Here is a 20670-nt window from a genome sequence, read left to right on the forward strand (position 1 = left end):
CAATGTGTCACGAGAAAACATTCTCAGAATCGCTTGGGTAGATTTAAGCATTCCGACGTTATTACCACATAAAGTGAAATATGTCAGATTTGAAAAATGGGCTCTGAGCCTTAAAGGGAATGTGTTGCCAGAAAAACATGTTTTTTTAAAAAAAATTAAACATTTAGTGTGTGGGTGATTAAACATTGTTCAAATTTTTTTTATTTTTTTCACGAGTCAGGAAATATTATAAATTAATTCAAATTTATAATACTACCCATTTTTGGTCACTAGATGGAGCTATTCCCAAAATTGCAGCATTGCAACATTGGGTTAAAAGCCCTCGCTCTAGTGAGCTCTCAGCATCCCCCCCTCCTTTATCCTGGCTAGTGCCGGGATAAACGAGGGGTTTGAACGGTGTAACCTCCTACACTGTGTGTCGCCATTTTTTGAGCTAACACACAGTGTAGTAGGTTTACATACAGTAGTAAACACACACAAACACGAACATACATTGAAATCTCTTACCTGCTCCTGCCGCCGCGGCTCCCTCCGGCCCGTCCGCTCCGTTTGCTGCCGCTGGTCCAAGTGCACAAATCCGGAAGCCGCGACCGGAAGTAGTAATATTACTGTCCGGCCGCGACTTCCGGTCCACAGGAAAATGGTGCCGGACGGCGCCAATTTCGAATTGGACTGTGTGGGAGCGGCGCATGCGCAGTTCCCACACAGACGCCGTACACGGAAGTCAATGGGACGGGAGCCGTTCGCAGTCCCTATGGGACTGTGGCTGCCGTATTCCATGTCTGTATGTGTCGTTAATCGACACAGACAGAAATGGAACAAAAAATGGCAGCCCCCATAGGGAAGTGTAAAAATAAGAAAAAGTAAAACACAAACACACAAATGAATATAAACGTTTTTAATAAAGCACTAACATCTTTAACATATAAAAAAATTATTTGTGATGACACTGTTCCTTTAAGGCCAAAACAAGGCTGCGTCCTTAAGGGGTTAAAATCACGTCCTCACAGAGTTGCATTAGGCCACACCCCCAGTTGGTGGCTTTTTGCTATCTAGCTCTATTATGTGGATTCTTTTATATATGGAGCTATTATCCATACCTTTCAATTATTGCTATTTATGTTACTTTTTCAGTTTCTTCTCACTAGGTGTAGGGGCCCATCTCATTTTACTATGGGGGTAGATTTTCAGTTCTTATAATGAGAATCAGCATAATTTTTTTTTTTTTTAAACTATTGGTATGTTTGTGCTGACCAAGTGATGCCTAAAGGCGGTAAAAAGACATATGTCCATCAAGTTCAGGTTATTATTCTGTAATATTGATCCAGAGGAAGACAAACCCCCTTGAGGCAACCTTCCTCATCTTAGTGAAAAATTCCTTCTCGACTCCAGTATAGGAATGAGAATAAACAACCCATCAGTAATCTAGTAACCATAACTTGTAATATTATTACATTCAAGAAAGGCATCCAGACCTTTAGTGAATTCACCATAATAACTTCCTCTGGCAGAGAGTCCCATAGTCTCACGGCTCTTACAGTAAAGAATCCCCTTCTATGTTTGTGTAGAATCCTTCTTTGTTATAGACGTAGAGGATGCCACATGGGCTACTAAAATAATTTTTGAATGGTTCCTTTTGAGACACCAAGGGCTTTTTCCTTATATTAACTTTTGTTTTCTTTTGATTAATTTTTTAAAATTGTTAAAAAAAATAAAAATATATATATTTAGACGTCTTTATTTTTTCCTTTTTCAAATGCACACTAAAATAACGTAGGATGCTATGGGTAGGGATTGGTTTGCGTCACCAGTGTTTTTTTCTTTCTTTTTTACTTTGTTGATTTTTATTTTTTTTATATACCATGCGGGGGTATACCCAATGATCACAAGATTGCCAGGTCCAATAAAGACAACAGCAATTGAGCGCTGTGTATGGTGAAAGAGAGAAGACTGAGGAGAAAACGGCTTCTTTCTCCTCAGGGTGTCTGACTGTCCCTGATTGCTTCTGTTAGATTGCAGGTGCTTTAAACCCACGCTCTACATTTACAATGACGTAGGTTTAACCCCTTAATGACCTAGTGACCAAGAACTATTCTTCATTTTTTCACCATCGTCTTTATAATGCGATCTTCTGATCGCAGATATAATGCTTTGGTATACTTTGCATAACAAAGCATTATTGCCTGTCAGTTTAAACCTGACAGGCAATCTATTAGGCCATGCCTTTAGGCAGTTACTGATGGCAGATCTGAAGGCCTTTATTAGGCCCCAACTGCCATAAAAACCCATTGCATGTCACACGGGTATGCCGATGAGGTGACAGAGGGAGCTCCTTCCCTCTGTCAAACACCATAGATGCAGCAGTCACTATTGACCACAGATTCTTAGAGGTTAAACTACCAGAATCGGAGTACTTTTCAATTCTGGCAGTTGCGGCAGGAGCCTGGCTGTGCATTACAACCATGCTCCTGTCACAGATCTTGTGGGTACATTGGTAGTACCCACGAGATACGAGCGACGGATATATCTGTCACGATGCGCGAACTAGCACTAGTTAAGGGGTTAAAGCCCAGGACCATGTGCAGCACTCGTCGCAACTTCAAAGCCTCGCCCACTCTTTCCAACACGTTCTTATATGTTGGAAATAGTGGTGCAGGGGCTTCATCAGTATATCGTCTTTTACAATGTTTTTATGCCAGAAAACTGTTACATACATTATTTTTTTAAATATTTGTTATTTAAAAATTGCTTATAGATATTTTCTCACAGACTTTGCTCTTTATTACAATTAATTAATACACTCCCGGAGGAGGACTATGCGCTCCTAATGGATGTCCCCTTCTCAATGTAGGAGTGACTAACTTTTGAGTACGAAAGGGGCAGAAGATTCGGGTATATGACAATGTGAATAACATACACAAGACTGACACACAGAGCGGATAGAGGAAGAGAGTAGAGCTCAGAGCAGAAAAATGTCAGACAAATCTTCATATTTGAGGCATTACGTAAAGCTCCTGGGCCCCAATGCAAATTCTGTAATAAGGTCCCCACTTCCTCATGCGGCATTTATAATACTGATGTCTTGTTATGTGGCAAAGAAGATATTGGATCCTCTCAAGCGTAAGGGCCTGGATGTGGCTGCTACTTCTGAACCCCCTATAGCTATGCCCCTGTCCTCCAAATATCTCCAAAATGACTTACACTGGTTGTAACTTGCTGTGCCCAGTTACTGTAGGAATCACTGGCGTAGCTATAGGGGTCGCAGCGGTCGCAATTGCGACCGGGCCCCGAAGCCATGGGGGCCCACAGCCCCCCCCCCCGCACCACATCAATAAAAAGTTACTATAGTAACTCGGGCCGCGGGCCCCTGTTACTATAGTAACAGAGACTGTACTTACCTTCCTGGTTCTGGATCGCAGCGGAGGTCCTGACGTCAAGCGCTGTGTGCAGCGCATGACGTCACAGCGCTATGTGCCGCGCACAGCATCGAGACGACAGAACTACCGCCGCGGCTGAAGAGGAAGGTAAGATTAGCCCTGACTGGCGGGGTCCGACTACCGGGACCTGCCAATCAGCTGTTTTGAAGGGGCCGCAGCACTCGTACGAGAGCTGCTCCCCTTCATTCCGGTGACTTCATTCCGGTCACACTGTGAATCGGTGTCGGCGATTCACAGTGTGAGCGAGTAGTGAAATGAAGGGGAAGCAGCTCTCGTACGAGTGCTGCGGCCCCTTCAAAACAGCTGATTGGCGGGTCCCGGGAGACGGACCCCGACACATCAGCTATTGATGGCCTATCCTGTGGATAGGCCATCAATGTTTAGAGACTGCACAACCCCTAAGACTACGATCTAGCAGGCTTAGAGGGCCCATTAGACAGGATCACAGATTGTGTGATCCTGTCTGCTGGGCCCTGTATCTAAGCCAATCACATGGTAGGCTTACATACATGGCCCATGCGTGATCCTGTCTGCTGGGCCCTGTATCTAAGCCAATCACATGGTAGGCTTAGATACATGGCCCATGTCTGATCCTGTCTGATGGGCCCTGTATGTAAGCCTACCTCACTGTAGGTTTAGATACAGGGTCCAGCACACAGAAATCATATACTGTATAAGATTACTGTCTGCTGGACACTGTATCTAAGCCTACCTTGTGGTAGGCTTAGATACAGGGTCCCACAGACAGTATCACACATGGGCCCTGTATCTAAGCCTAACACATGTGTTACTAATAATTTTTCTTGTGTGTTTTCTTACAGGTTCGGTCGTTGGACTACGGCGGATTCCAGGACTACTTCGATGACGGCTTTTTTTTATTATCAATAAAATGGTTAATGAGGGTTGTGTGGGTTTTTTTTTTATTTCAATAAAATATTTTTTCTATGTCTTTGTTTTTTTTAAACTATATTACTACCGCCTTAGTAATGGCCGCCGGCTGATTGACAGCATCCATTGCTAAGGCGGGGCTTAGTGTTAGCCGATGCAGAGGTGAACACTAACCCCCTTTATTACCCCGGTACCCACCGCCACCAGGGGTGCTGGAAAGAGCCGGGTACGATCCAGTACCTGACCATCTGTAGTGATGGTCGCCCACTGGGGCGGCCGCAGGCTGGTAGTATCAGGAGGGGAAAGGCCAGATACAGTGGCCCTTCCCACCCTGGTAATGCTAGGCTGCTGCTGCTTTATTGTATCTGGCTGGTTATGAAAAATGGGGGGGACCCAACGTCATTTAAAAAAAATAATAATAATTGGAAAGAACGATGTGGGGTCCCCCCCAATTTCCATAACCAGCCAGATACAACACAGCAGCAGCAGGCAGCATTACCAGGGTGGTAGGTGCCACTATTTTTGGCCTTCCCCAGCCTAATACTACCATCCTGCGGCCACCCCGGTGCCTGCCCGTCACTGCAGATGGACGGGTACTGGTTCGTACGCGGCTCTTCCCAGCACCCCTGGTGGCGGTGGGTACCGGGGTAATAATGGGGGTTAGTGTTGGCCTCTGCACTGGCTAACATTAAGCCCCGCCTTAGTAATGGACGTTGTCAATCAGCCAGCGGCCATTACTAAGGCGGTGATAATAAAGTTTAAAAAGATACAAGCACATAGAAAAAATATTTTATTGAAATAAAAAAACACAAACCTCATTAACCATTTTATTGAGAATAAAAAAAACGCCGTCATTGAAGTCCTCGTATCCGAAGTCCAACAACCGAACCTGTAAAAAAAACACAAACACACAAAAATAATCAGTAACACATAAAGAAGCAAAATTATTATTCTTACCTTTCCTGGGTCCAACGCTGGAGCCGCAATGTCAGCGAGCTGAGTCCTGTATCTAATCCAATCATGTGTGATACTGTCTGCTGGGCCACTGTATCTAATCCGATCATGTGTGATACTGTCTGCTGGGCCCTATATCTAATCCAATCATGTGTGATACTGTCTGCTCAGCTACTGTATCTAATCCTATCATATGTGATACTGTCTGCTGAGCCACTGTATCTAATCCTATCATGTGTGATACTGTCTGCTGGGCCCTATATCTAATCCTATCATGTGTGATACTGTCTGCTGAGCCGCTGTATCTAATCCTATCATGTGTGATACTGCCTTCCGAGCCACTGTATCTAATCTGAAGCTAAGCAACAGAAACTGATGCTTAAACAGGTGAACTACTGTGGAGCCTAAAAGAATAAAGATATTTAACAGGAAATGAATAGATTTATTATTTAATTCCGAGATGCCTTTCATCTATATTACCTTTCCCAGAAAATCATTTTTACTGACAAGGTCCCAGTCCCAAACCTCTATTGTTAACTTTTCATTGAAAGTTTCATCCAAATCAAACTCAAACACTTCGTTCCATCGGGGATAACATGACTTCTTCACAACCTATGAAAATTAAATTCAAAATTAAAGGAATACATGCCTATGACTCTCTGCATTATTAAAATTTGGTTTTATTATAAATGTATTTTTTAAACTTTTTTTTTAATTTTTAATGTGATCACTAGAGCAGTCACAATAAACTATTTACTGTTCTCTGTAGCTCACTTGTCAGCTTTGCTGGGTAGATAGGGAAAGTCCTCTCAATATCATAAAAGGGTCAGTGAGTTGATGACAGCTCTATTGTATAGCTGAAAGCCTAGATAAGGTAGGGTAGCAACACTATACACACAGATAAGGGCTCATTCAGACGAGAATGTAACTCATCCATGTGACGGCCGTTAAAACAACGGCCATCACACGGACACATGTATTTCAATGGGGCCGTTCACACGGCCGTTGACATGTCCTGACATGTCCTATTTTCTTGCGTTTTCACGCATCCCTCCATAGATTCTAGTCTATGAGGGATCTGTGATAACGCGTCCTGCACGGGTTCACCTCGGACGTGAAAAACGTCAGTTTTTCACGTCCGAGGTTGCACACGCTTGTCTGTATGAGGGGAAGGCTATACTCCATTATTTACTGGAGACTGTAGTAATCTAGGATATTTCTATGTCAATTGACTGCAATTAATTTCAGCTGCCATAAAGCACACACACCCAGAGATACTAACTGTACAGGAAGTGTAGAAAGGAAGGGTGTGTCTTCAATATGGCTTCCCCAGGAAAGGTGCTATAAATAAAAAAAATAGCTACAACTATAAAAAAAAAAGAAGACCAAACACATTATTTATCATCTATATACTTAAATTTAATTTAACTAAAATTAAAAATTTGTGACATTCCCCATTCATTACAGATACACTATATAGTAAATATTAAAAAAATAAAATAAAAAAAACCCCGCTTTTTTTGTCAGCCACTCTTGAAAACCTTTAAACTGTGCAATACCTTTTTAAATACATTTTTAGGCTGGGGCTAGACCTAGACCTTTTTTTTGTAGTGAGCGATAAAACTTTGTCCATAGGAATGCATAGGGCTATTTATCTCACTACAAAAATCGCTGTAATAAATCGCTGTACACAGAGTATTTTTCTCACTACAAAAAAAGGTTGATATCGCTGTGATAAATCGCTGTCCACAGGAAAGCATTGAGTAGCTTAAAAATCTCTTCAAAATCGATCTCGAGACAAGTGTGTAGATCTGAAATCCCAGCATGTAGCAATGAAAAAAAATCACTAGCAAATCGCTTGATTGTAGCAATTTTGAAGAGATTTTCAAGCTACTTAATGCATTCTTATGTACAGCGATTTATCACAGAAATATCATAGCGATTTTTTTGGAGCGGGATAAATGCTCTTTGGTTTTTTTGCGGAAACAATAGCAAAGTCGACTATGCTATTGTTTCTGCCAAAACAATGGAAACCTTATGGACCAGAGACAAACGGAAACCATTAGCAACGGAAACGTTACCATTGAAATCAACGGTAATGCAAACGGAAAGCTATGGTTTCCGTTTGGTTTCCGTTCATGGGTCCCCTGATGGAAAGATCTGACAAAACCCAAGAACGTAACCCAGATGTGAACGAAGCCTAAGCTGGCCAAATGTTTAGATACGAACCCGACAAATAAGTATGTAATAATATAACTGTACCGTGCTCTCTTGTATTTTGCCATTGTACTGCACTCTGACAAAGGGGTCTGATGCTCCATTTCGATCTTTTCTTGCTAAATCTCTAAAAGGCAAATAAAACGTTAGTCCAGAATTATTTTGATAAAACATCTGCTGATGAGAATATTGTTTGCCTAAATCATAATTTTCAGAAATCCATAGCGTTAGTAGAATTTTATGTTGTGTGTCTTCCCAGATTCCTAGAAAGGAGGCCACTCTGGAACACTAGGGAATATGATGGTTGCAAACAGCAAATCGATACAATTGGGTAGTAATATACAACAGACTGACAGCAGTCCACCAAAAACATGCACTTTTGTTTCCTATAAAAACTTTTTATTAATAAAACAACTTTCCTTCTCTGCTCTGAAGCGTGTGCCACATTCTTTTGTTATTTTGCTAAAAGTAGAATTTTATGTGTTTACAACTTTTACTTTCATCCACTTATATCATTGTGCACATTTTCAATTATTAGCCTTAGGGTACGTTCACACGCGCACGCAGTCTTGTACTACCACTGCACAAAACGTGCCGGGACTACTATGAGAGGCGTATCATACAGGGGATGGTTCTGGAAGTGGTTGCCCTTTTCGGGGCGGGTGCTCTGTTTAGGTCATACGGATACTGCCAGATCAACCATCAGAGTTTATCAGGGACAGTGGACGCCCCCCCCCCTGATTTTGAATGACCACAAGGGATAAGCGAAAAAACACTCTACCCGTCTCTGTCAAACCACCATGGATCTGGTAAGACCATTTTATACATGCATTGAATACATGTATTTTTGTTATACACTAACGGGTTCGTAATAGGTTAGTATAACATACTTTATCTTGCGGTTTGTGTGGTGTTTAGAAACATCTTTTGTCTTCTAATGGTGATGCTTTAAAGGGGTATTCCGGTTACAAGTAGGATAAGGGGTAACTTGCTGATCGGTGGGTGTCCGAGAGCTCAGACCCCCACCGTTTACGAGAACGGGGACCCCGAAGTTTCCCGAACCCCAAGTTTGAACCAAGTGGCAGGTCGCTCATGCGCACTGCCGCTCCATTCATTCTCTATGGGAGCGCCGGAGATAGCCGAGTGCAGTGTTCGGCTTTTTCCGGCGCTGCCATAGAGAATGAATGGAGCAACAGTGCGCATGAGCGACCCGCCGCTCGGTTCAAGCTTGGGGTTCGGGAAACTTCGTGCTCCCCGTTTTTGTAAACATTGGGGTCCGAGCTCTCGGACATCCAGCGATCACCAAGTTACCCCTTATCCTACGGATAGTGGGTAACTTGTTGTAACCGGAATACCCCTTTAATGTGTATGGAGTTTCATAGGGTTTTATTGCAACTAAATGATCACAACATGATGGACATTCTGGGACAGTAACATTTGAGATCTGATAGCCTTTAAGAAAATAAATGTCAATGTAATTCACTTGGGTATTAAATGGCATTAACGGTCTGATCTGACTTGTCTCCATTGTTTTCCCTGACATTTAGTCTAAGGTGACCTCTGTGCTATGATCGCCTGATGAATTAAATGTTCTCTATAGGGTGCTTCACAAAATGGTATAATCTTATTTTCTAGGTCACAAGAGAAAACACTGCACATCTCATACAAGTGGTATTAAGGTTTTTATAGAGAAGCCTGATAAAAGAATAAACTTATGTGGGGGCCTGGCACAATATATTATACATACAGCACGGCTCTCAGCCCTTTATGAATGTAATAAGAGCTTTGCCTAAATAACATCACAATTTGCTGGTTGTTACATGACTCACCCTCTGTAAGTGCTATTTATTGAATTTTATGTAGTCTGGCTAAAATGTGAGCATCAAATCATTTCACTGCAAATTACTTTTTTCTTCTGCGCTTATAAAGCGTATTGAGATCAGAAGTGTATGTGTTCTGCTTGGCAGAACATTGTCTCTTGGGGGTATAATATCACTTTATTAATAAGACTGTTTTACCCACATGTATTTTCAGAATTATTTCATATATATTAAATTTTGCAGTAGCATTTTTTGTTTTATGCCATGCCCGCTCAAGAAAATGTAAGTATTTATTCAATAACTTAGTGCAACAAATTTAGGCAGTAACATTAATTGATAAACTGGAATAGATCGACACCTTTTATCACTTGAGCTTGGTGGCTGCATCAATTTTGGCATGTCAGATATTATAGTATATTATAGTGGCCAGAATATCACTAAAGCTGCCAATACACTTACAATAGCTGTTTACGGGCAATGGGGAGAGGGGAGAGTGGAAACAAAGAATCGGGCATGTTGAAATGCAACATGCCCAAACCTTCTTTGGGACAACCTTATAGACATTAGAAGACGGTCGGCCGCGCCAGTGTGTTTGGCTGGCTCTTATCTAATATGTATGGGCACCATAACAAGCAGAATGCAACTGATAGTTATCTCCTGTACATTTGTAAAGTGCAGATCGTTTTTAGTTGCGACCAATCAAAAAACAGTAGATGTCACTTCCATAGATATTTGTTTTATTGAATTGTGATCATTCATCCATTGTGGACAGCGGAGATCTAAAAACATATACGCTACATCTTCTTCATTAAAAAGGTCACATAAAATCAGCTAAAATAATCTGCTACTGCCATCCCTTTGCTTTTTTTCACACCAATACTGTGATGATAAAGCTCTAGTGCTTGAATAAAAAATACTTTACAGGGCAGAAGTTGCTTAGATACAGTGAAGGAAATAAGCATTTGATCCCTTGCTGATTTTGTAAGTTTGCCCACTGTCAAAGACATGAACAGTCTAGAATTTTTAGGCTAGGTTAATTTTACCAGTGAGAGATAGATTATATAAAAAGAAAAAAACTGAAAATCACATAGTCAAAATGATATATATTTATTTTCATTGTGCACAGAGAAATAAGTATTTGATCCCCTACCAACCATTAAGAGTTCAGCCTCCTCCAGACCAGTTACACGCTCCAAATCAACTTGGTGCCTGCATTAAAGACAGCTGTCTTACATGGTCACCTGTATAAAAGACTCCTGTCCACAGACTCAATTAATCCGTCTGACTCTAACCTCTACAACATGGGCAAGACCAAAGAGCTTTCTAAGGATGTCAGGGACAAGATCATAGACCTGCACAAGGCTGGAATGGGCTACAAAACCATAAGTAAGACGCTGGGTGAGAAGGAGACAACTGTTGGTGCAATAGTAAGAAAATGGAAGACATACAAAATGACTGTCAATCGACATCGATCTGGGGCTCCATGCAAAATCTCACCTCGTGGGGTATCCTTGATCCTGAGGAAGGTGAGAGCTCAGCCGAAAACTACACGGGGGAACTTGTTAATTATCTCAAGGCAGCTGGGACCACAGTCACCAAGAAAACCATTGGTAACACATTACGCTGTAATGGATTAATATCCTGCAGTGCCCGCAAGGTCCCCCTGCTCAAGAAGGCACATGTACAGGCCCCTCTGAAGTTTGCAAATGAACATCTGGATGATTCTGAGAGTGATTGGGAGAAGGTGCTGTGGTCAGATGAGACTAAAATTGAGCTTTTTGGCATTAACTCAACTCGCCGTGTTTGGAGGAAGAGAAATGCTGCCTATGACCCAAAAAACACCGTCCCCACTGTCAAGCATGGAGGTGGAAACATTATGTCTTGGGAGTGTTTCTCTGCTAAGGGCACAGGATACTTCACCACATCAATGGGAGAATGGATGGAGCCATGTACCGTCAAATCCTGAGTGACAACCTCCTTCCCTCCACCAGGACATTAAAAATGGCTCGTGGCTGGGTCTTCCAGCACGACAATGACCCGAAACATACAGCCAAGGCAACAAAGGAGTGGCTCAAAAAGAAGCACATTAAGGTCATGGAGTGGCCTAGCCAGTCTCCAGACCTTAATCCCATCGAAAACTTATAGAGGGAGCTGAAGATCCGAGTTGCCAAGCGACAGCCTCGAAATCTTAATGATTTACAGATGATCTGCAAAGAGGAGTGGGCCAACATTCCATCTAACATGTGTGCAAACCTCATCATCAACTACAAAAAACGTCTGACTGCTGTGCTTGCCAACAAGGGTTTTGCCACCAAGTATTAAGTCTTGTTTGCCAAAGGGATCAAATACTTATTTCTCTGTGCACAATGCAAATACATATATATAATTTTGACAATGTGATTTTCTTTTTTTTTTTTTACATAATCTATCTCTCACTGGTAAAATTAACCTAGCCTAAAAATTCTAGACTGTTCATGTCTTTGACAGTGGGCAAACTAACAAAATCAGCAAGGGATCAAATACTTATTTCCTTCACTGTAACTAGAACTATAGTTTCTGAAAAAAGTCAACATGTTTTTTGGCAACTTTCATAGCACAGCACACTGTAGCATACATATACATACAGCAGCACTACATATACAAAATAAATTACTTATGTTATTACTTATGTTAAATTGGATATAAAAGGGGTGGTTTACTGAAAAAATTATTATCCACAAAATAAAATAGCCTTTACAAAAACACTTTTTTGCCCCCTGTGGCATATTTAACATTAAAAATGTTGATTATGATTGACATTTTATCAACTTTCTTAAAGGGGCTGACTGAGATTAGAAAAAAGGGTTCTGCTTTTTTCCCCCCAGAAACGCCACCGCTTTTGTCCAGTGGCTGTGGGTGGTATTGCAGCTCAGCAACACCAGACAGTCCATGAACAAGAGAGGTGCTGTTTCTGGGAAACGCAGACCCTTTATCCTACAAGCCCTTAATCACTAAAATATCAACTCATCCTAAAGCAGAAAAACAAAATAAACTTATGGTTTTGAAGTCCAGCTGAATTATACTCATATAAAATAATACAAGAACAATCGGAAAACATGATACATATCTCCTTTCCATCTTTCCCACTACCTTACCTTGCCTCAAACACAATACAGCGCAGTTTCCTTGACAAATCACTGCCAAATATTTCAATCTTAAGATGAATTTCCCCTTGAACTTCTTCGTCAGGATCAATTTCTGTTAGATTCAGCCACCCGTTAAATCCTACGGAAAACATTATTGCATTTACAATAGCATATATATGATATGTCTAACAATTTGTAAGGATTCTTGCAGTGAATGTTTCCAAAAGGTGGTGGGCTAGTAAAGGGAATGTATTAACTCTATTTTTGTTTACTAATTATAACCAGATAGTGAAACATCTTTTTTTTTCGAATTGTAGATTTACTTATTCTATTTTCTGTACATAATTATTGGGGCAGCCATCTTTCAACAGAATTTAGAGACATAGACCATGGGAAACAATGGACTGAAGCTGACCCATTGACTTCCATTGGAGAGATTTATAGTCATGCTCTGTGACCTGTGCAGAGGTCATTGTGCAGGGATAGGAGGAGAGCTGTGTCAGTCACCTATTCTCAGTGGTGGATCGTGTGTTATATATAAAAAGACGTTCCATTTCATTGTAATCCTGCCTATGATAATAAGATGACTGCTGAGAGGTGATCTCTACAGAACAGGAAGGGTCAGTCTATTGTGAGGCTCATTGGCCAGTGTGAAAACGGCAATATATTAGGATTATTATTTAATATAGATGACATAGAAAATAAAATGTAAAAAATAACCAAATATTCTTAAAAAATATGTTTAACATAAAAACTTGCTTTAAACAATAGGTTATTTTCTGATGACACATTCCCTTTTAATGTCATACACCGGATGGGAATAAATAATAATTTTTTTGCTTTTCCTGGAAAGCATCTATATGTTTTTTACTATGCACCACAGTGTAAATTCTTTTAATGGTGTAAATACAGTTAGATGTGATTTTACTGCCATTTGCATACCGAATAACATAATTCTTCATGATCGCGTAGAGGACTTTATTAATAAAAAAAACGGTTGGTAGCATGCCACCATGTATATGTTATTGCTATGTGTTAAATATCCCATAAAAATTAGAGACCCGCCGCTATTCTGTACATCATTTTGATTCCTACGTATAAGGAACACAAGAAACCTCCTTTCTATTTCTAGCCCATTTTCTCTGGCTTCAGTAAAACATTCAGAATTGACTTCTGTTTGAACCATATCAAGATTCTTAGAGCATTATGGGCATCATGTGATAGAAAATGTAGGCGTAGTGCGTATGCCAGATGGTAAACAGTATAAAAGTGCTTTGCCTGCAGTTCTTTGTTAATCTGAAATCTGTCACCAAAATGAATGTCTTTTTTCACTTCACTGTACAGCATTATAAAAGGCACAGAAAATGACTAGTATACTAAAAAAATAACTAGCTGTATTTTGAAGTTATAAAATAAAGTTATAAAATAAAGGTATTTTTTTTTTCTAACCTATAAAGTTGCAGATGCTATTTGCTAAATGTTTTTAAACCAAACAGATTTATATCACAGTTTAAAATACAGGGCCATTCTATCTAAAAAAAAAAAAAAATGAATAATGTTTTTATAGAATTTTCAAGCATGCCCATGTCACCCTGCAGCTATTCTAAAGACAGAGGTGCAGAGTTTCCTAGTACCCAGAAAACCCTCTTCAGCAGGATAAGCAACAACATATTCATTATATTATAAATTTTTTGCCATAGCCATTACTAGGTGGCGCTCCTAACATATGGAATTGTGCAGGTAGTTTTGGGAGCTATGAGAGCTGTATTAATCCAAATGCAGTGAACTCTTCCTAGTGGCAGCTGCAGGCAGCCAGAATTTTATCATTTAACTCTATGGCTGTGTTAAGGGAAGAAGGAGATTTGGAGCTCTGTATCAAAAATATGACCACTCCATACACAGCGGGTGTCTGCTGTGTATTACAGCCAGGTCTGCCATGTTTCTCCTCCTATTAAGCCCTTAATAGGAGAGCATTAACCCTTTCCCACCCCATGACCAAACTGTACGTCATGGAGCGGGGGCGTGTGTTTGAAGTTTGGAGCAGGCTCGCGCGCTGAGCCCACTCCATACACTGCAGGCGTCAGCTGTGTATCAGCTGACACTCTGCTTTAACGGTACAGGAACAGAGATCGCTCTGTTCCTGGCCGTTTAACTAGTTAACTAGTTAAATGCCGTGGTCAATAGTGACCGCGGTATTTAAACCTCCGACAGCCCATCGCCCCCACGTGGTGCGATCGTGGGGCATCAATGGTTGTCATGGCAGCCCAGGGGCCTAATAGAGACCCCCAGGTCTGCCTTCTGTCTACCTCTGCTAAGTCGTGCCTACGGCAGGGCTTAGCAGAGACTTGTAGAAATAACAATATACTGCAATACATTTGTAGTACAGTGAATTGTACCAGAGATCTAACTGTCGCTGGTTCAAGTCCCCTAGGGGAACTAATAAAAAGTGTAAAAAAAAAAACAAATTCTAAAAATTACAAAAAAACAACCTTTTTCAATTTTCCCCAAGCACAATGTAAAAAAGAAAAAAAACTGGTATTGCCACGTCCTTAAAAGTCCAAACTATTAAAATATACTATTATTTAACTCGCACAGTAAACGGAGTAAGGCTGGGTTCACACAACCTATTTTCAGACGTAAACGAGGCGTATAATGCCTCGTTTTACGTCTGAAAATACGTCTCCAGTACGTCGGCAAACATCTGCCCATTCATTTGAATGGGTTTGCCGACGTACTGTGCAGACAACCTGTAATTTACGCGTCGTCGTTTGACAGCTGTCAAACGACGACGCGTAAATGGACTGCCTCGGCAAAGAAGTGCAGGGCACTTCTTTGCCACGTAATTTGAGCTGTTCTTCATTGAACTCAATGAAGAGCAGCTCAAGATTTACGAGCGTCTCAGACGCCTCGTAAATTACGAGGAGGAGCATTTACGTGTGAAACGAGGCAGCTGTAAACAGTCTGTCTTTTCACACGTAAATGCCTCTCATCGTGTGAACATACCCTAAAAAAAACCTATTTGAAACACCAGAACTGTTGTTTTTTTAGTCACCTTAGCGCTAAAAAAAATGTAATAAAAAGTGATAAAAAAAATCGTATGTACCAAACAATGGAGCTAATAAAAATGACAGCTCGACCCACAAAAAAATAAGCCCTCATACCACTCAATTGGCAAAAAAATAAAACCGTCACTTTTTATTGTAAACTTGCGATCGTTAGATCGCTGGTACCATACACTGCAATACATACTATTGCAGTGTATGGTACCAGCGATCAGACGATCGCAATTTTACAAACATTTTTTTTAAATAAATGTAATACAGTTGTAAACAATACAGAAAAATAAAAAGAATAAAAAACGTTCACATTTATTTTTAAACTAAAAAATAATATACACAATAAAAGAAAAATGGGATTACAGCACCCATAAAAGTCTGAAGTTTTATAATATAACGTTATTTATCTGACACGCTGAACGCCATAAAAAAGGAAAAAATGGATGTGAATCAAAAAGTCATATGTACCCCAAAATGGTGCCAAAATGTTTTTTTTTAACAAATAGTTTTATTTTTAAAAACTAGTAAAACATAAACAAAAATATATCAATTTAGCATCGCCATAATCGTATTGACCTGCACAATAAAAACAAAACCCCCCAAAAAATGCAAGTTTTTTTCTATTCCACACCACAAATAATCTTTTTTTAGTTTTAGGCTGGGTTCACACATCCTATTTACGGACGTAATTCGGGCGTTTTAGCCCCGAATTACATCCGAAAATACGTCTCCAAAGCGTCGGCACACTTCTGCCCATTCATTTGAATGGGTTTTACGATGTACTGTGCCGACGTTAAAGAAGTGCCTGTCACTTCTTGAGACGTAATTGGAGCCGGTTTCCATTGACTCCATAGAAAAACAGCTCCAATTACGTCCGTAATGGATGCTGCGAAAAACGCCTCAACATGCCATTACATCTGAAATTCCGGAGCTGTTTTCTCCTGAAAACAGCTCCGTAATTTCAGGCGTAACGGAGGCTGCCCTGTGAACATACCCTAACAGTACATTATAAGGTACATTAAATAATCCCATCATCCAATTAAAGGGGTTATCCAAGATTAAATATTATCCCTATCCACAGGATATGTGATAACATGTTCAGACCCCAACTCATCAGCATGTTATAACCTATCCTTTTGTTTGGGGATAACATTTAGGGTATGTTCACACGGCCTATTTACGGACGTAATTCGGGCGTTTTTGCCCCGAATTACGTCCGAAAATAGCGCCTGACAAACATCTGCTCATTGAAAGCAATGGGCAGACGTTTGTCTGTTCACACGAGGCGTAATTTACGCGCCGCTGTCAAATGACGGCGCGTAAATAGACGCCCGCGTCAAAGAAGTGACATGTCACTTCTTTGGCTGTAATTGGAGCCGTTATTCATTGACTCCAATGAATAGCAGCGCCAATTACGTCCGTAATTGACGCGGCGTTCAAGCGCCTGCACATGCCGGTACGGCTGAAATTACGGGGATGTTTTCAGGCTGAAACATCCCCGTAATTTCAGCCGTTATGGACGCCCTCGTGTGAACATAGCCTTAGGGTGGGTTCACACGACCTATTTTCAGACGTAAACTAGGCGTATTATGCCTCGTTTTACGTCTGAAAATAGGGCTACAATACGTCGGCAAACATCTGCCCATTCATTTGAATGGGTTTGCCGACGTACTGTGCAGACAACCTGTCATTTGACGACAGCTGTCAAAAGACAACGCGTAAAATTACAGCCTCGTCAAAAGAAGTGCAGGACACTTCTTGGGATGTTTTTGGAGCCGTTTTCTCATAGACTCTATTAAAAACAGCTCCAAAAACGGCCGAAAAAACGGCGCGAAAACGGCGCGAAAAACAGCGCGAAAAACGTGAGTTGCTCAAAAAACGTCTGAAAATCAGGTGCTGTTTTCCCTTGAAAACAGCTCCGTATTTTCAGACTTTTTGGCTCAGCGTGTGAACATACCCTTAATCTTGGGACAACCCCTTTAAAACGCATCCAACAAAAATCAAGTCCTCATCCCGCTAGATCGATTGAAAATTTTAAAATTATAACTTTTGAAAGGTGGGGAGGGAATAACAAAAGCGAAAAAAAAAAGCCTGATCCTGAGAGGGGTGAGCAGCACAGAATTTTGCAACTATTTAGATTGAATAAAATTAAATTGCGTGTACCAGCACTACCAGCCGCTTCACCATCCTAAATACTAGAGATATTATCTTTAGAAATTTAACATACATTTATAATCTAATGATCAGAACAGCTGGTTATGTGATGATGATGATGATGATGATGATGATGATGATGATTTGAATTAGAAAAGAACAAAAAATACAACCAAAAAACAATAGAAAAACCATGTCCTGTCTTTTAACAGCACATTTCTAGGACCAGGACCATATGCACAGTTTTGATGCGGTTTATGGCTCAGTTTTTTTCAGCAAACGCAGGAGTTGACACAACAGAAAGGAGCTGTATTTGTTTTTTCTTTATACCTTTCCTTCCTTTTGGATCCACTTCTGGCTAAAAAAAAAAAAACTGAGCCAAATACTGCATGTGTGGTCCTGGCCTTATTACTTTTGTTAGCCTTGTTTTATTAAGTTACTAACTATGAAAAAGCAATGGTCTTTCCTGTACAACATAGAAGGTTCAAAGGTTAATTAAATGCACTGTGTGTGTTCTTTAACCTATTTTTATTTTCCCGGTGGCTGGCAAAGTGTTGCTGCCAGGAGAAGATGAATTGAAAAAAATTTTTGTCAGCAAATTCTGCCATCTGGGTGAAAAAAAGAAAAAGCCGCAAATTTCCAATGATCACAACCTCAGACCTGTGATTCGTTCACTTTAAGGGTGCGAACACACACAGCGTGTTCAGGGCGGATACGCTGCGTCAAGCTGCGCGGCGTATCCGCCCTGAACACCGCAGGAAACGCCGTCCGAAAAATAGCACGACATGGCGAAATTTCCTAAGCGTAAAGCAATGCCAAAAACGTTCATACTTACCACCTCCCTCTTCTCTGCGCGCAGTCCGGCCTCCACGGATGACGTTGCAGGCCATGTGATAGCTGCAGCCTTTGATTGGCAGCAGTGGTCACATGGGATGAAACATCATCCCAGTAGGCTGGACTGGAGAAGAAGCAGGGAACTCTGGGTAAGTATAACTTTTTTTTCTTACTAGCGATTTTTCCAGTGGAATCGCTGTGATTCTACCACAAATGTCGCAACACACACCACTTTGTTGTGGGTTTAAGCACCCCATTGAATTCAATGGGGGAAAACCCACAAAAGAAGAGCTGCGATTCGGCAGCATTAATTGACATTTTTGAGCGTTTTTTTTCCCGCTGTTTCGGGACCCACACTGCTGCTACTGTAATATGCTGTGGATTTTCCACAATGAATCCGTTGCGGAAAATCTGCAATGTTTATGCTGTGTGTGTGCATATCCTAAGGGTATGATCACAGGGCGGCTACGCTGCATAAAAGCACACAGCAAATCTGCCCTGTGCGCCGCAGGGAATTCCAGCCGAATAACTGCATTAAATTGTGGTACAGTTTTTCAACTGGAATGTCTGCTGCAGAAAACTGCACCTAAAAATCAAAAACTTTTCATACTTAAGTAGCCATGGTGCCGCGTCACCCTGCCTCCCCGCAGCCCATCCTCCTGGGATGACGTTTCATCCCAGTAGGCTGGCCTGAACAAAGAAACACATAATTCTGGGTAAGTACAAGATATTTTTTTTCTGAGTTGCCTTTTTTGCGGCAGAATGGCAGCCAGTCCACCGCCAAATTAAATGGGGAAAACTCACAACAAATATTCAGCATTTACGCAAATAAAATTGACATGCTGCGGATTAAAAAAAACGCACAGCAGGTCAATTTCTGAGCATTTTTTCCGCTCAGCATTTACATAGTGTGTGGATGAGATTTGTTCAAATCTCATCCACTTTGCTGACAATGTATTATGCTGCGCATTTTCCGCATCTAATTCTGTTGCAGAAAATCCGCAGTATTTACGCTACGTGTGAACTTACTCTAAGACCACGTTCAGACGAGCCGGAATTGCTGTTGAATTCCGCTACGCACAGTCCGCAGTGGAATTCTGCAGCAGCCGTATTTTACATTTGTTTTTATCCATTTTTAGGAAACTTGCGGAAAATAACTATGCGGAAATAATGCACATTATGTTGCGGAAAAGCAGCGGAATTTCACTGCGGATTTCAGCCTTTGCAATGCAAAAACTGAAATCTGTGGCAAGTCCGCTGTGATATCTGCAACGTCTGAATTGCCTGTCAGATTTGCAAATGTTGCTGCGGATTCGTAGCGTAATTGCCCAAAATCTGCACCAACATTTGCAGCGGAAAAATTCTGCCACGTCTGAACGTCACCTAAAAGGGGCATTTTCAAATGTTATACGCAATTACATAAAGGACACACTGATACTGTGTGTCACTATATATCTTGCATAATACCACATGTACAATATATATTGCTATTGTCAAGGTTTTTAATATACTGTATAGTACCCTAATATGCTTACTGTGGAGCGTGTCCTATTTTATAGTCAAAGCAACAGTAAAGTTTATTTAAATTAATTGTTAATTTTTTAATATTGATCGAAAATCTAAATCATAAAGAAATATACAGATGTGTTTTCTGTCCTTTTTTCCTATCAGGTTAAAGAATCTAATGTATTTAATCAATATTCCAATATGAAATATGAAGAGCAATATACAGGAACTGAATAGTCGCTAGATGAAGAAATAATAGGCCATGGGTATGACAAAAGACAATCTGGAAGTTTATATGATCTAACAAATACAATCCATAGTTAAATGTAAGTGGACACCTTCACCTTCTAATGTGCTTCTTTGACATCTCATTCCAAAACCATGTGCATTAATAGGAGTTGCTTCCCCCTTTGCTGCTATAACATTTTACAGTCTTCATTTTTTACTGTACTTGGTGAAACGGTGCTACACTATTTTTTACTGTACTTGGTGAAACGGTACTACACTATTTTTTACAGTCTTCATTGTAATTTTTCCACTAGATTTTAGTACCTGGCTGCAGAATGTTGCATCTATTCAGCCACAAGAACATTCAGCCACCACTAGTCAGCAATCAAATTCATCTCAAAGGCATATGATGGTATTGAGTCTGGGTTTTTTGTAGGTTCTTCCACACCAA

The 20670-nt window shown here is 40.7% G+C and overlaps 1 protein-coding gene across 1 annotated transcript in view; it reads right to left on the reverse strand.

The window, feature by feature from the left end:
- Positions 1-20670, reverse strand: part of LOC142742830 (ras GTPase-activating protein 4-like) — a 182797-nt gene that overhangs the window by 60023 nt on the left and 102104 nt on the right. Inside the window, exons 5-7 of the mRNA XM_075852979.1 lie at positions 12451-12580; positions 7542-7623; positions 5760-5891 (exon numbers count right to left, since the gene is read on the reverse strand). Coding sequence (XP_075709094.1) covers positions 5760-5891; positions 7542-7623; positions 12451-12580 — 344 coding nt within the window. The remainder of the gene's footprint in view (positions 1-5759; positions 5892-7541; positions 7624-12450; positions 12581-20670) is intronic.

This window comes from Rhinoderma darwinii, chromosome 2 (assembly GCF_050947455.1).
Source record: "Rhinoderma darwinii isolate aRhiDar2 chromosome 2, aRhiDar2.hap1, whole genome shotgun sequence".
NCBI classification, from domain to species: domain Eukaryota; kingdom Metazoa; phylum Chordata; class Amphibia; order Anura; family Rhinodermatidae; genus Rhinoderma; species Rhinoderma darwinii.